Here is a 15,383-nt window from a genome sequence, read left to right on the forward strand (position 1 = left end):
TAATTTCTCGCCACTGTAATACGAGAAATACGACACCGTTCAGGCATCCTTTATCAGCTGCATCTTACAGTTTTCTCAAACAACACACATCGCCACCGGACATGGACAAGGCAACTCACATTGTTATGGACTCTACGGCGTTGTCTGAGTTGTCGGGCGATGGAGAGGAGAGACAACGACAGGCGACACCCCCTCCGTACTCAGGACCTTCAACCTCGCTGATTGCGCGATCACCCGCGCAGCAGGACATTGAGCGAACGAAGTTCCCGACGCGATATCCCGGACTCCCAAGGCTTGACTATCGGCTATACTCACCACCACTCTTCAAGCTGTCGAATGACTCCAAAACACTTTCTTCCCGGGCCGAGTACTTGTCAACCAACGCTAACGCACTGGTGTCACTGATTCGGGCCCAGGCGTCGGTCCCCCCCAAGCCCCAGATCCATATCCGAGGCAGCCGCGGTCGCAAAGTAGACTTTAACATCCAGCTGAACCTCATGAATCTTCTTGTGCCCGATGACGAAAAGCAGCGCATTGATTATATACGTTGTGTTGGCGAGGGCGAGCTAGCGTACCGTGGTGGTAGCCGGCCTGATGTTTTACCAGAGGTTGGTGAAGGGGGTTTGGAGGAGTGGTGTCGTCGGTATGTCCAGGATGCATCGGCCGTGAAACTCTTCGCCTTGGACCGTGTTGTGGCCAACCTTGACACAGAGTGGATGGAGGGTCAACTCCGGAGTCTCGTGGCATCGCTCAACTATCGTGGTGTTGTTGACGTGACATTTGTTGTCACCCACAGCCGGGTTGTGGTGCAGAACCCCGATAAGCTCAATACCTTCTTTACAAACTTGACCAGCTTGTTCTCCGGAAAGAATAAGTTTGAGGTGATTAAAGCTGTGTGGCCGTTTGCGACGACCAAGAATGGGGAACCAGGCCGGCGGTGTGTGGTTCAAAGCGAGGACATTTGGTGGAAGGAATGGAAGGACCCTATCAAGTATGCAATCTCCCAGAAACGGCACGGATGGGTTACAGTTGAGGATAAACTTGAAGCGGTCATGGAGGGCAAAGGCAATGCAACGGACACGATCGACTGGGGCCCTGAAGGCGCCGCTTGTTGATGAGTCTTGTGAGATTGGCCTGGTCTGGACGATAGCGCCCTGGGACAATCTCATCTGCAAAACTGCTGTCGGTTCAACATGCACCATCCTGATATGCTTCACGGTAAGCCAACGCTATGCAGCGGCGACTGAGACAAATCTATACGATCTTGTCCCTTGGCCTGTTAATGGACAGGTAGAAGAGATGGAATGGGCGTCAGTGTCTGACGGTGTCACCCGAAATCCCGCCTGTTTAGTATAATAACACACTCTGTGTCCATTATTCGACTGGAAGTCAATGGGCGACGTGTTGAGCTTCAACTTGACAACTACGAGGTGGAAGCGCTTGGGAAGAACAGGACGAATCGCGATTGATGTGCTGCCCATTTGCCGGCCGCCTGGACTGTAGCGAATAACTACCTACTACGAGTACTTAATTATGTAGTTCTTCATGGCCTAAAACGATGAGTAATACTATGGCGGATTTGGTCGATTAAACACATTAGGATCAGGTTGTCCCGAGGCCAGGCCCGTCCTTTGGAATCACTTCGCACGTGTCGAGCAAGCGTTTTCGAACACGCTGCGGTTAAGACTGGTTGAAGGTTCAAGAAGCTCAAACATCGGCAGAGACCTTACGCCATCTTCGCCAAGGCGTTTTCGTATGAGTCCTGATGATCTTGTTGCAGTCATCATACAATGGGCCCCGTGTGACTCACGGCTGAGATTGCATCGCCTCAATCAGCCTAACGGGGCTGGCTTCCTCAAGATTTGAAGAATGGGAGTCATCGGCGAAGGCATTAGAGTAGAGTCCCCGGGGACGCAATGTAACAAACTCCTGTAATGGAGAGGGTGTATAAATACTGCATACCTGCAGTGTTCTCCAACAATAGATAACATTGAGACTAAATCAATCACCCTCCGACTTTACCCGCCTCGCATCTATTCACAGCCCGTTTTAGTGACCAAGGTACCTAAAGGTACGCACCCCTGAAGGTACATTGCATCGGGCTGCCTCAGTGACCAGGTAGGTACCGTTAGTCCCACCCCCACAAAACGGCCGAGGTACCTTCCCGAGCCAAGTCCACCACCCAGTTGCTTTCCTCAAGGGGAGTCAGTCGTGCGATATCATGGAGCAGCCCACCGAAGGCCAAACAACGCCCTTCGCCTTCACATCTCACCAGACGGCCCTCTGCCTAATCCCACCACGAGATATCTGGCCAGATGCGGACCGCTTAAGATGTCTTTACGACAAGGCTTATGGCGCATGGCCTCCTCATATCAATGTCATCTACCCCTTCGTGCGACCAGAGGTCCTTTCGGACGCCGCCGACATCCTCAGTCAACTCGCGCTTAGCCAGCATCACCACCGCCGCATCAAGTTGGGTACAGGCGACGCCTTTATTCGCAAGCACCATAATACCATATTTCTCCGTCCAGACCATGGACCCGATACTGCCGCGCTCTCGCAGCTCAGGGACGAGATATGCGATGCCCTTGACCAGCCTCGTGGGCGTGACTATCGCCCACACATGACCATTGGCCAAAGTGACGACGCTCTCGCGGCGCCGCACCACTTCCTTATCGAAAAAGTCCGTCTGCTCAGTCCGCTAGCTTGGGATTTGGGTCAAATTGCGCTCCTCACCCGCGATGCCACTCATTCGGGGGGCGAAGGTCCCCGACCAATGATGCTATGGGCCACCTTGGACCTCTCATCGCAACTCCTCACCCGGTTCCAACCCCCTCAACACTTCTATGAGTCGCCGGGGATTGTATTTAAGTCTGGTGACCTGTCCCTTACTCCCAAGGCAACCGCTCAGCCGTCATTTCAATGCATTTCCGGGACCTGGCAGGCAACGGCGATGTCTCCAATTGTAGGCGACGCCCAGCTTGTCTTGGATAACCTCATCGTTGCATCCTACAACGTTCTGGCCGAGTTTGAGTGGCCTCCCAACTCAAACCGGTATCCAGGTCTTGTGGATAACTTGCTCTCCAGTCGTGCCGCCGCCGATGTCCTGGTGCTCCAAGAAGTCACCGACCACTTCCTGCCCTTCCTGCTCGCTAACAAAGACATCCGCCTTCGATATCCATTTGCCACACATGGACCCCCTGGCCAGCCCAATATTGGTCCCCTTCCTAGTCTGCTCAATGTGGTAGTTCTGAGCAAATTCCCACTCCAATGGGAGCATCTACCCTTTCAAAGAAAACATAAAGGTTGCGCTGTCGTCCAGTTTCCCACCATCGGTACACGCGATTCGAACGATCGATTTCGGCCCTGGGTGCTCACTGCCTGCCATCTGAGCCAGGGTCTTACCGACGGTGCTGTTGTTGCAAAAATGAAGGAGGTGCAACGAATGCTTGACCATCTATCAATCCATTATGCACAGCATCCCTGGATCCTAGCCGGCGACTTCAACTTGGCCACGTCATCTTACACTGTGGACGCTGCCAGAAAGAAGCAGGATATCACCTCCAATACGGTCCAATATCTCCACGATATTGACATGATTTTGTCAAATGCAGGCTTCCAGGACACCTGGCTGACCACTCGACTTGAGTCGGGGGAGTCATCTGACGTGGTGACCGACTACCAGAGCGCTGCAGACGCCTATGAAGGGGAGCAGGGTGCAACATTCAATCCTTTTGTCAACAGCCTGGCCGCCAAATTGGTTGGAACCGGTCTGAATAATCGCCCCCAGAGATATGATAGGATCCTCATCAAACCGAACAATCAATATCGCCCACAAGGATTCAACATGTTTGGTCAGACACCATCTGGACAATCTGATGGGGATGAGCCGTCATATGCCAGCGATCATTGGGGGGTTCGGTGCTTACTTGTACGCGCTTCGGTAGAGGACGACACGAAGGAATCTGTCCTGCCGGAAACAAAGGTTCACTTGCGAAAAGCGCCGCCCGGTCTTCACAACCTCGATGATCTGAAGCGGTGCTTGGACCGTCATGGCTGCTTGCCAACTGAAGTCGATGGAGCTGGACGGAAACATGCGCTCCTCGTTCTGGAAAACGCCCTGTTAGATGCAGATAGGCCTGGTGCACAGGCTGATTCGCGATCAGGTCTAGTTTTGACCATAGTTCCGGTCGGCTCATATGGCCTTGGAGTTTGGACAGATGCCTCGGACATTGATTGCCTCTGTATTGGGTCCATCAGCTCCAAGACGTTCTTTTTATTGGCTCTCCAGAGACTCAGAAAGGCAGCCTCAGAAGGAATCAAGGTCCTTCGACGGGTTAAGGCGAACTCCGGATACATGTTGGAACTGGAGGTTTGTGGTATCAAGGTGGATCTACAATACTGCGCTGCAACATCTATTGCAGAGAGGTGAGTCACTGGTCTGTAGCGTGCGAACAAAGCACTTACTTGCCACAGGTGGTCGGAAATCATGAAGAGACCGTCGACTGATCCAGTTTTTGCTCTTCCCCTACAAGCTCTAGTAAAGCTGAAACCTGCACGGGACCTCATCTACCTCCGTAGATCTATTCCTGACATGGGGCAATATCGACTTGCCCATCTCTTTATCAAAGCATGGGCCAGGTCCCGGGGTATCTACGCTGCCAAGTTTGGATTTCTAGGGGGTATTCATATCTCTGTCCTACTTGTGCCTGTTTGCAAGATGCTAGCGTGCCACGGGGAAACCGTTACTGCATCTGATATCATAGTCACATTTTTTCACCACTATGCAGTTTTCGATTGGAAAAGCCAAATGGTGTTTGACCCATTTTTCCACAAAGGGGTAAGGTACAACCGGACCTTCAGAGAGCCGCTCTGCCTGCTCGGCTGGCATACCCCGTCGCTGAACACTGCCGTGAATGCTTCTGTTCCCACAGTCAATGCGATCGCTGAGGAGTTTAGCCGAGCAAAGGATCTCCTATTGACGGATAGCTTGACCTGGGACAGCCTTCTAAGCGGGGGCATCAAGAACGATGCGGGACTGCATCAGCCTACTGGCCAGGGAGCTGCCGAGTTCCTGCAGGCGTATCGAAGCTACGTAAAGATTGATGCGCACTACTGGGGCCCATCGCCGGAGAAGGGCAGCCGATTTATCGGTTGGTTAGAGTCACGCTGTGTGATGCTTTTAGTTGGTAAGATGGTGCTACTCTATGCTTTGGCGATTCTGGACAGTGCTGACATGGTCAATAGATATCGATAGGAAGCTCAAGGGCATTCTAGCACGAATCTGGCCGGCCAGATTTGTGGACGGGTCTTCTGCTGCGATAGATATCTCAGTCGCAGAATATCATGGATGCTATCTGGTGGGCTTGGGGTGGGATGGAGCCGAGTCGACCAAGGAACAGGCCAAACTTGCACACGCGTCACTCCAGACTGTTCTGCAGGAGTTTGAAACCAGGATTCGTCGCGACGAAAAGTACTTCGACTGCCAATCTTGCTGGATGAGCACGTCGCTCGTCCGAGCCCATGACCTCGACGGTCTCGGACTTGATCAAAGTCGTTGGGGAGAGGATGTCGGCGACAGCGAGGACGATGACTCAGAGGACGACATGGATGCAGATGACGATGATGTTGATGCAGAGCAGCCGCCTCGTGGAGCCGAAGGAAGGCTGAACAAGAAGGCGGCAGCGCAGGGTTCCAAAACACCAACGCCCATCAAAGCGCCGGGGCTGGGCAAGTTTCGGACGGCAGCCGACGTGCTCAATAGGCTCCGATGGGACGGCAGCCTAGACATCAACGACTACGTTGTTGGATACGAGGACCGGTTCACTGGTGCTCAAGAGAAAGCGGTTGGCCAGTGGAAGAGTGAGCAAACGGATGAGGAATTCATCCCGCAGCACCGGATCCTCTACTTCAAACGCAAGTCTGACGGAACGATTATGTGGGAACGAAGGAGCCGGATTGACGACATATTTGGCAGTGGGATTAAGGCCGATGGATGAGCTGTCGTGGCTCAGACATCCATATATAGATGCAATGACAAGGATCCTGAAATCAACCCCCTCCCCAAAAGTGCCCGAGGGCACGAGGCCGGAAGCCAATGCGAGGTACCTACATTGTGCACCATGCACAGGCAGACGGCACCTCAGCCTGTTTCCGTACATACTAACTACGCCGTGGTAGGTCCAATTTGTCCTAGACTTGGAACTGGCAAGGACATGGATAGCTGAGGGACGGCTGTGCCAAGCGGCGCGCATTCTACCCACGACGTTCAGCATCAGCTAACAAAATTGTCGAGACCAGGGCAATTGGATTGGGTCCAGACGGCCATCCACTCAGAGGCTCCCATGCAAATGCAGCCTGGAATTTGGGCATCGACTAGACCGTACGCACATACTCTATGCCTCCTCAGCATGCGTGATGACGATGGCGATGACACCAACAATGGAGGCGTGGAGCATGGCTTTGTTTCACGTTTCATCCAGCACGAGTAACACTCAACAGGCGGCCACACCCCTACACTGATCCCTCCAACACATCCTCACATCCCTGTCACTTCAAATGGCCCAGATTGCCGGGGTAAAGAGGCGCTCTCACTCAACCTCGCTGGCGCATTGTCACAGTGTCACGGCGTCGCGGTGTCGCAGCCTCAGTGTCACCCCGATTTGGTCCCAATCAGCCTCACTTTTAGCCCCACAGATGAGCCTGTCGTGTCATTGCTGACCTGCCAGACCCCTGGACGCGGCTGAGGTATAAATCTTGTCTAGATCCGACAATCAAGTAGTCCCAGTACCGCCTCTCCCATCTCCAGCCAGCAACCTCAACAGTATTATCTGGATACCCAGACAGAAGACGACATTACTGTGCCTCCCACGCTCTATCACTATCGTCAACATCCCCAGCTTCTAATCCAAACCCAATCCACGAGATATGGCCATCCACGAGGCCCAGCCCGTCGTTGACGGCTGCTGCACCAGCTGCTGCAAGGCGAGCGACCTTGGCACCCACGACTACTGCGGAACTTGCCCCAAATGTCCCGCATAAACCAACCTGTCCACCTCCGTCTTTTGTCGGCCATTTTTTTTTTCTTGGGGGGGGGGGATTAAACACCTCGGCGCGGGCTCGTCTTGCGAGGCGTCGTTGTCGATATCTGGAGTCCGGAGTCATTAATTCTTGGCGAGGCGGCACTTAAGGGTCGCACTGGAAGGCCGAACTGGAAGGCCATGGGAGACGGATTCAATAGAATGTTCCTGGTGTCCAATTTCAAGTTCAAGAGCCATCACTCGGCGATATCCATTCAATGCAGGCCGCCCGAGTTGTTGCAAACACGTAGTTAACTCGTTGGACGATGCCCCTCGTGGGAAAACACGTGCTCCAGGTCAAGACGGAGATTGGTGCCGCGTACCTACCGGAACCCGTTATCATACGACAACGAAACCACACCACGGCATAGAGATGCGACGCCTTGGAGATTCCTGCACACATAAATCAAGCGGCAACAAATCATGACGCGAGACTCAGGAATACAGCAGCAATGGACGACTTGTCGTATTTGACGTACTTGCCCTTGCCCTTGTCAATCTCATGATACCGATCCCAAAATCGGTCATAGAGGGGCTGCAATTTCTGGCGGATATCTTCTCCAAACATCTTCCGCACTTCGCGCTCCATGCTGTAGGACTTGTGCCTCGAAACCATGTCGTCAAACGCGTTGTTGAACTGCGTAAATTTCTCCTTGATCTTGTCCTTATCCTTACTTCCTAGCCCCTTGATAACGGATGCCGAGTCAGCCGGGCCTGACGTGGGGCGATGAGATCGGTTTGTGTGTATGGTATCGAAGAGGTATACTGAGAGATCCTTGCAAACATCCGTATACGCTGCCGTAGACTTCTTGCGCCATTGATCAAGCATCTCGAGCTTTGGTTCGAGGAGAGGTGATAGGTCAGAATCATGGACCATGCGTCCGATGATGACGACGGTGTTGGCCATGAAGACTCCAGCAACCGCCTTGCCCTTCAAAAGCATCCGAGCCTTCTGATCAAGGGACGAAAGGAGCACATCAATCGTATCAAGGCAGTAATGGGAAAAAATGTCCCGACCATCTGCTCCGATGTCGAACGATGCGAGGCTGGGAATGGCATCCGTCGAACGACCGTTGGATGCCGCGCTTGACTTCCAGCCCCCGTCACCAAGTGAGACCATGATGCTCGAGATGGGTCGCAGGAACTCCACCATTGCCTGAAGCCTCTGCATCGACTCCGACACAACGGGTATTGGAGCGCCATCAGAAGGTAAAACTTGCAGGACGCCAATCTTTCGCCTCGTCTCGTCAAGTAGTTCGGACAAGGATGATTTTGCCGTTTCACGGACCGGCTTCGCTGCTGCAGCTAGCGAGCCCTTGAGCTCACCGGTCCGCGTATCCAACTTGCCAGACAAGGTAGACAAAATCTCAGTGACTTCGTATGCCAGATAGCAGTCGGTGTGGAGGTGGGTCTTGATATGGGCATTGAGCTCGCGCAGAGTCCGTGCTAGCTCCGCTAGAGCCGCTTGACAAGTCGATTGGAAGACGATGCCCCAGTCTTCCCGTGTGAATATGCTGCAGACATTGTCGTACTCAGCGAGGAAAAGGCCCTCCATAGCCTGGGCATATGTTCCAATGCCGTTGGTACCCGCCCGATAGATGGCATCTGCATTCTTCTTCTTGGCAGTGTTGACGCTGGCGGCAGCCAAGTTGGCCAAGGATAAGGATAGGTATGGCCCACGGACTTCGGCATAAATTCTTGCAACTGGTGACTCTTGGCCGCCCTGTTGCTGGCTACCGGAGACATAAGAGTAAACCAAGCCCAGGCGTGCGATCTTGTCCTGGGAAAGAACGGGGAAGGGCTTGTCTTTGGTGATGTAATGCAGCGGCTCAATAGAACGAGGAGTCTCGGCGCGGAGTAGATTGTCAAAGTGGTTCTCAAGCTGGGTATTGCCCGACTTGATGAGGCGGGCAAGGTCTGTCATTGTCTGCTGGTTGGCGCGCAAGTTGGACGCCTGCATGTCGGTCAAAGACTTAGTCAGGCGCTTGATGGATGCCAAATAGTTGGGTAGGCCAGCCTTGTCCGGCCCAACACGTATAATTTGCTCTTCGTCATTCTTACTATCGGCAGGCTGGCGCAGGCGGTCGATGGCAGCGAGCACGGAGTCGATATCTGGTCTTGGTCAACAAAGACTGACGTGATGCCATGTGGGAACTTGACACGATACTCACTATTTCCAAGCGTCTGCAAGCGCCTAGTTTCTCCATTCAATGGGCCAGTGACATCGCGGACACTTTTACCGGTAGCGTCAAGCCGGCCAAGGCAGGACTGGATCTTCTTGGTCAACTGAGTCGTCTTCTCGAGACGCGAGTTCAGAACGTCGACCTCGGCTCGCGCCTCCTCATCGAGCGTACTGTGGCCACTGCTGGCGAGGCCGACGGCCATGGCTCAAAGATAAAGAGGAAAATGTGTATAGGGACGGATTATGCGGTACGCAACGGGCATGAGAGTGAGGCAGTCGTGGATGGGAGATGGAGATGTTCCAAAGCTTCGAATTGTCGCTGTCGTTGGTATGGAGGGAGCTAGCTACCTAGCTACTTACGTCTTCCCCACTCCAGCCACTGGAGCTTTGAAGCTCAGCCACACCCCCTACCCAGCCGCTCCCACTTAACGCGAAAAGACGCGTCTGGTCAACGCGGCGCCAATATCCAAACTGCCCCCCTTCACATTCACCCCCGCCATCCATCTCTTGCTTGCACTCTAAGAAGAGGCACGGCATCACAGCTCAACAGACAACATGGACTCCTATATGCTCGATGATGATGGCGTGCGCGATCGAATTCGCCAGGCTGAGGAGTTTCTGGACCCAAGTACGGCCGACCACCCCTTTTACCATGCCCTGCCGAGTGCCGATGCAAATAGCTAACCCTTGATTTTAGAAAACCCCCAGGTGCGGAGTTACAGATCGGACATCATCCTGATGCTCCAGAAGAACGAGCGCCGTTTGACCGTGAATCTCGACCATGTGCGTAGTCACAATCCGGATATTGCACAGGGCTTGCTGCAACAGCCCTTCGATTACACTCTGGCCTTCGATCAAGCCGTCAAGAAGATCGTCGAGACGCTCCCTCAGGCACGCCCCGACCAGACGGCCAGAGATACTGTGTACTACTGTGCATGGGCTGGAAGTTTTGGTCTTAATGCCTGCAATCCACGCACGCTATCATCGCATCTCCTCAATTACATGGTCTCCATCGAAGGCATCGTCACCCGAACCTCCCTAATCCGGCCCAAGGTCGTCAAGAGTGTGCATTACAACGAGAAGAAGGACAAGTTCCATTTCCGCGAGTACCAAGATCAGACCATGACCAATGGAGTCACCACCTCCAGTGTTTATCCCCGCGAAGACGACGATGGTAACCCCCTCACCACAGAATACGGATTCTGTACCTATCGAGACCACCAGACCATATCCATCCAGGAGATGCCAGAGCGTGCACCTGCAGGCCAGCTTCCGCGTGGCGTTGATGTCATTCTTGATGATGATCTGGTCGACCGGGTAAAGCCGGGAGACCGTGTTCAACTCGTGGGTATATATCGCACCCTCGGTAACCGGAATACAAATCACAACAGCGCTCTGTTCAAGACGATGATTCTGGCAAACAACGTGGTGCTTCTCTCATCCAAATCAGGCGGTGGTATCGCAACAGCGACAATCACCGATACGGATATCCGCAACATCAATAAGGTTGCCAAGAAGAAGAATCTACTAGACTTGCTGTCCCAATCGCTGGCACCAAGCATCTACGGCCATGCCTACGTCAAGAAGGCAATTTTGCTCATGCTTCTGGGCGGCATGGAGAAAAATCTGGAAAATGGCACCCATCTGCGTGGAGATATCAATATTCTGATGGTTGGCGACCCGTCCACGGCAAAGTCTCAATTGCTGCGCTTTGTGCTGAACACAGCACCCCTCGCCATAGCAACAACTGGTCGGGGATCCTCTGGTGTTGGTTTGACAGCCGCTGTCACTTCCGACAAGGAAACAGGAGAGAGGCGACTGGAGGCTGGTGCTATGGTCATGGCGGATCGAGGTGTCGTCTGCATTGACGAGTTTGACAAAATGTCCGATATCGACAGAGTTGCCATTCACGAAGTCATGGAGCAACAGACTGTCACCATTGCCAAGGCTGGTATCCATACGTCCTTGAACGCTCGATGCAGTGTCATTGCCGCCGCCAACCCCATCTTTGGCCAGTATGACCCGCACAAAGACCCACACAAGAACATTGCACTACCGGACTCCCTGTTGTCGCGATTCGATCTCTTGTTTGTCGTAACTGATGACATAGAGGATACACGGGACCGTCACGTTTCTGAGCACGTCTTGCGAATGCACCGATACCGCCAGCCTGGGACCGAGGAGGGTGCGCCAGTCCGAGAACAGGGCACGCAATCCCTAGGTGTAGCTATCAGCAACCAGACCGACTCTCAAGGACCAACTGAAGTATACGAAAAATACGACGCTATGCTTCACTCAGGTGTGACGGTAACCTCCGGGCGAGGCTCAAATAAGAAGCCCGAGATTCTGAGCATCCCCTTCATGAAGAAGTATATACAATATTCCAAGATGAGAGTTAAGCCTGTCTTGACACAGGAAGCTTCGGACCGGATTGCCGATATCTATGTTGGCTTGCGTAATGATGAGATGGAAGGTAACCAGCGAAGGACGAGCCCGCTGACCGTGCGTACCCTGGAGACCATCATTCGCTTAGCTACTGCGCATGCCAAGTCCCGGCTGTCCAGCAGAGTCGAGGAACGCGATGCTATTGCGGCAGAGGGAATTTTGAGATTTGCCCTATTTAAGGAGGTTGTCGAGGACGAATCCCGGAAGAAGCGCAGGAAGACTCAGCCTGTCGACTTTGGTTCGTCCAGTGAGGAGAGCGACGACGAGGACGGCGAGGACGGCGATAAAGCCAATAGCGGGGCTCGGTCGACAGGGACACCATCACGATCAACACGAGCAAGCGCCCGCTTGCAGGCGGGCACATCGCACTCTTCGCGCGGCGCAGAAGATGCGTCTGGTGAGGGAATGGATGACGACAATGAAGAGAACAGCGCCCCTGGGCCTACGCCACGTCGGTCCGGGAGAGTGGGACAGAGATCATCCCAATCACAAACTTCATTCGCATCATCCATACCTTCTTCTCAGTTACCCTTACAGACGCAAGTGGAGTCGCAAGAAGAGGATGAGCTCGCCAGTGGTACGGCCGGGTTAGCGATTGACGATGCGCCTATCACGATTGAGCGCCTCTCTACATTCCGCGCGGCTTTAGGACAGCTGCTCAGTACTGATCTATTTGAGGACGACTCGGCCGAGTTGGGTGCTGTTGTCAAGGCCGTCAACCATAGGGTTGGAAATCGCGACGGCGGCGCCTTCGGTAAGGAGGAGGCCACCAAAGCCCTCAAGAAGATGGAAGAAGCAAACCAAATCATGTAAGTTGTTCATCCATGGATGCTCTGCGTATGCCCCTTGTGCAAGCAGCCGACTAACGTGGAATTCAGGTTTACCGATGGAAATTTGGTCTACAAAATCTAATGACGGGCCATGATGAGTATGAACTGGTTGTTTGATAGAAGCTATGAGTGTGAACTACCTGTTTAATGGAAACCATGGGTGTGAACTGAGACTCCTAGAAGCTATTCCACTCCCCACCATTCCCCTTCGCTCCAGTGTGTGATCAGCCCAACCTATGTCAAGAGATGTTGGGGTTGCGTGCCACATCATCCTGCTGAGCAACCCTCCGGATGTTACAGACTCCCAGTCTGTGTCATTTTCGCCTCAGATGTTCACCGTTTTAGGCTCAATCACTTGAGGTCATTCACAATCAGCCGTATAGAAGGACCAACCTTGCGCTGTGGCCCAGACTTGTATTATCAGCGGGGCCTCATCAGCCATATAGAAGGGTGACAGCGTGTCTGTGTATGCGACTGGTACTTGAGCCTTCACCTATTGGCTAATGCGCATGAGATCGTTAGAGGATAGGTCGGCATATGGACGGTCTTGTCCAAAACAAGTAGTGTTTGTTCTGGAGCCAACAGACAGATGATAGTTTATATCAATTAGATAGTAATTGGAAAATATGCGCCTACCAGGGTCGGGCGACTCAGTCGAATGCCCAGAGTGATAATGGGCACCAGGATGGGAACGGGATGAAGGTGGGGAGTGAACGGTCAGGTTAGTCACGTATGTAAGGGAGCGTAGGGCGTACCTATGCCATTTAGATGTTAGAAAGGTCGTCCGTAGATATATATCTTATTTTGCTATCCCATCACCCAATGACAGGAGTCGAACAAGCAGTTCCCGTTGATAGGTACTTATAGACGTTGCTTAAACTGGCGTATCCGAGCCTGAACACCCTGCCCATTCCAAGTCTCCTGGCCATCCATGTCTCTACCAAGCACGGGAACACCAACTTGTTCGATGGCAAAGCTGGCCGCTATCGTGCCCCATATAGCAGCCTCCTCAACATGCTCACCACGGGCAAGGGCAACACCAAGTCCGCCTAGAAATGTATTGCCACCGCCAGTGGGGTCAACCACCTTTGAAGGACCTTTGTGGTAGGCTGGAATCCATCGCTCAACGCCCGGGTCCACTTCAATCTCTTCGCGGGCGACGAAGCCGCCGGCGTCCTGAAGAAGACCGGCGAAGAGGGCTTCCATATCGGTGTCGGGCTGAAGGCCACCCCGAACATAATCCTTCTTGCGACGCTTGGTCGTAGAGATAGGGTCGCGCTGCCGCTTCCTCCCGCCATTTTTGGCGATGTAACAGCCCTTGTCGCCGGCACGGACGACAAGGGTAAAGGACTGAAGGGGCATGCTAGCCAGGAGCTGCTCACAGGCACGCTCAACCGCAACGGTAGATACCTCACCAGTTTCAGGGTCGAGCCCGTCGTCGCCCATGAATCCCGCCAGTTCGGTGTGGTTAGGGCTGCAGATATCGACAAGGGGGAGAGTGTTTGTACAGTTAAGCAACTCATCCGGGGTGCACAGATCCGGAACGGGCTCCCAAATGAAGATGGGTTTGGTATAGGCCTCTGCGGGTATGGCCCTTTTACGGAGCTTTGTGATGTCAGAGACGAGCTCCCTGCAGCGCGTAGGGGAACATATCAGATGAAAGGAACGCGACTGGAGCAGCGTCGGGGTGAGATCATCTGCGGTTAGACGCTTCTTGGGGGTGAGATACTTGAAGGCGCGCTTTTCGGAAAGGTCCTCGTAGCCGTTCCAGCCGCGGGTGGTGAGTCGAAGGCCATCGTGGCGAAAGAGAGCCGAGGTCGACCAGGAGTCAATGAGCGTGGAGAGGGCAGGCGGAAAGTCGGAACCCTGGTCGACAATCCAGCCAACTGAGGATGAGATGGGAGGCGGAGAGAAGAGACGGGCTCCCAGGGCAGAATAGGCACCGGCGCCACCGAGGATGTTCTTGACCGGGGGGGTCGGAGGGATAAAGTCAATGTCGTCTTTGGAAACCAATGTCATGAGTTGTCAGCAATTGCTCCGTATATACCAGTCATGAGTGAGGTGAGAATGAGATGGGTTTGGGGTGAGGCGGCTCAGGTAGCAGACGCTCCCAGAGTCCACGGGCGCGCTAACCGATGATGAACATTCCCAGGGTAACAAAATCAATGGCTACATCTTCTCGCGCCTGGGTGCTGTGCTGTTGCTCCTCGGGAGAGGTGAGTTGTAGTTGTTGTTGCTCCTGCTGCTTCAGCTCCAACAGCTGCTGTTCATCGTCGTCGAGTGGCTGCGATGGCTGGTCGGGTGAAACTTCGACAACTTCTGGGACCGCTGGGACTTTGAGACCATCATCTTGGATGGAATGCTGTAGCCGATCACGAGTAACCTCCATGACGGCCACTCTAATATAACAGAGGCTGAAAGGCTGGCGCAGTGAGTCAACAGCAAAGACTCTGAGCCTCACTCGCGTCGGTTCCTCTAACCCTGCCCTCGGATATGGGCAGTGAAAAGCGTGAGAAGGGGAGCTCAGTGGAGTTCAGCGGAGTTGGGTTGGGCGAGTGTTCTGAATTGAATCTACCCACGGATGGGAAATGGAAGCGGTATCATGGTTTGCACCTTACGGTACCAAGGCGAGCAAGGTCGTTATGAATGTCGAAGAACGGACTGGTCTCATTGTTGCTGGGCGGTGTCTCAAGTTGGGCTGAGGTTGGGTGGGACTGCGCTGCACTGCTCGCAGATCCGACAGTCAGCTTATCAGTTTCCCACTAGTATCTTCTGCAGGAGCGCAGGTATCGGGCCCTCGCTATTCACGCTTCGAGTGACCTACTCGTAAACTTCCGGGTACCTGTA

At 53.6% G+C, this 15,383-nt stretch overlaps 5 protein-coding genes across 5 annotated transcripts; 3 read left to right on the top strand and 2 right to left on the bottom strand.

The window, feature by feature from the left end:
* Nucleotides 1-125: 125 nt before the first annotated feature.
* Nucleotides 126-1,115, top strand: BGZ61DRAFT_338587 (uncharacterized protein; the record flags this gene model as incomplete). The annotated part of the gene is made up of 1 exon (XM_046239143.1): nucleotides 126-1,115. One exon carries the CDS (start codon nucleotides 126-128, stop codon nucleotides 1,113-1,115), a length of 990 nt encoding a protein of 329 aa, XP_046111435.1.
* Nucleotides 1,116-2,221: 1,106 nt separating this feature from the next.
* BGZ61DRAFT_470180 (uncharacterized protein) lies at nucleotides 2,222-5,999 on the top strand (the record flags this gene model as incomplete). The annotated part of the gene is made up of 3 exons (XM_046248049.1): nucleotides 2,222-4,428; nucleotides 4,477-5,189; nucleotides 5,248-5,999. 3 exons carry the CDS (start codon nucleotides 2,222-2,224, stop codon nucleotides 5,997-5,999), a joined length of 3,672 nt encoding a protein of 1,223 aa, XP_046111436.1.
* Nucleotides 6,000-7,332: 1,333 nt separating this feature from the next.
* BGZ61DRAFT_542749 (Cullin repeat-like-containing domain protein) lies at nucleotides 7,333-9,464 on the bottom strand (the record flags this gene model as incomplete). The annotated part of the gene is made up of 2 exons (XM_046255237.1): nucleotides 7,333-9,191; nucleotides 9,251-9,464. The coding sequence occupies 2 exons, from the start codon at nucleotides 9,462-9,464 to the stop codon at nucleotides 7,501-7,503; spliced, it is 1,905 nt and encodes a 634-aa protein (XP_046111437.1). The 3' UTR covers nucleotides 7,333-7,500.
* A 263-nt stretch (nucleotides 9,465-9,727) lies between these two features.
* On the top strand, nucleotides 9,728-12,718 carry BGZ61DRAFT_436737 (MCM2/3/5 family-domain-containing protein). The gene is made up of 3 exons (XM_046244027.1): nucleotides 9,728-9,889; nucleotides 9,959-12,515; nucleotides 12,585-12,718. The coding sequence occupies exons 1-3, from the start codon at nucleotides 9,817-9,819 to the stop codon at nucleotides 12,616-12,618; spliced, it is 2,664 nt and encodes an 887-aa protein (XP_046111438.1). The 5' UTR covers nucleotides 9,728-9,816; the 3' UTR covers nucleotides 12,619-12,718.
* Nucleotides 12,719-13,251: 533 nt separating this feature from the next.
* On the bottom strand, nucleotides 13,252-15,262 carry BGZ61DRAFT_436738 (Ribokinase-like protein). The gene is made up of 2 exons (XM_046244028.1): nucleotides 14,670-15,262; nucleotides 13,252-14,536 (listed from the first exon to the last, which is right to left on the bottom strand). The coding sequence occupies exons 1-2, from the start codon at nucleotides 14,923-14,925 to the stop codon at nucleotides 13,398-13,400; spliced, it is 1,395 nt and encodes a 464-aa protein (XP_046111439.1). The 5' UTR covers nucleotides 14,926-15,262; the 3' UTR covers nucleotides 13,252-13,397.
* Nucleotides 15,263-15,383: the final 121 nt, after the last annotated feature.

This window comes from Ilyonectria robusta (genome assembly GCF_021365365.1).
Source record: "Ilyonectria robusta strain PMI_751 chromosome Unknown BGZ61scaffold_1, whole genome shotgun sequence".
Taxonomy (NCBI): domain Eukaryota; kingdom Fungi; phylum Ascomycota; class Sordariomycetes; order Hypocreales; family Nectriaceae; genus Ilyonectria; species Ilyonectria robusta.

Bases quoted from the DNA above. Each gene is read 5' to 3' on its own strand.
- BGZ61DRAFT_436737 (XM_046244027.1), top strand. From the start codon at position 9,817: ATGGACTCCTATATGCTCGATGATGATGGCGTGCGCGATCGAATTCGC. The intron at 9,890-9,958 runs GTACGGCCGACC...CCTTGATTTTAG, and splicing joins TGAGGAGTTTCTGGACCCAA to AAAACCCCCAGGTGCGGAGT. The intron at 12,516-12,584 runs GTAAGTTGTTCA...CGTGGAATTCAG, and splicing joins GAAGAAGCAAACCAAATCAT to GTTTACCGATGGAAATTTGG.
- BGZ61DRAFT_436738 (XM_046244028.1), bottom strand. From the start codon at position 14,925: ATGGAGGTTACTCGTGATCGGCTACAGCATTCCATCCAAGATGATGGT. The intron at 14,537-14,669 runs GTTAGCGCGCCC...TGGTTTCCAAAG, and splicing joins CCTGGGAATGTTCATCATCG to ACGACATTGACTTTATCCCT.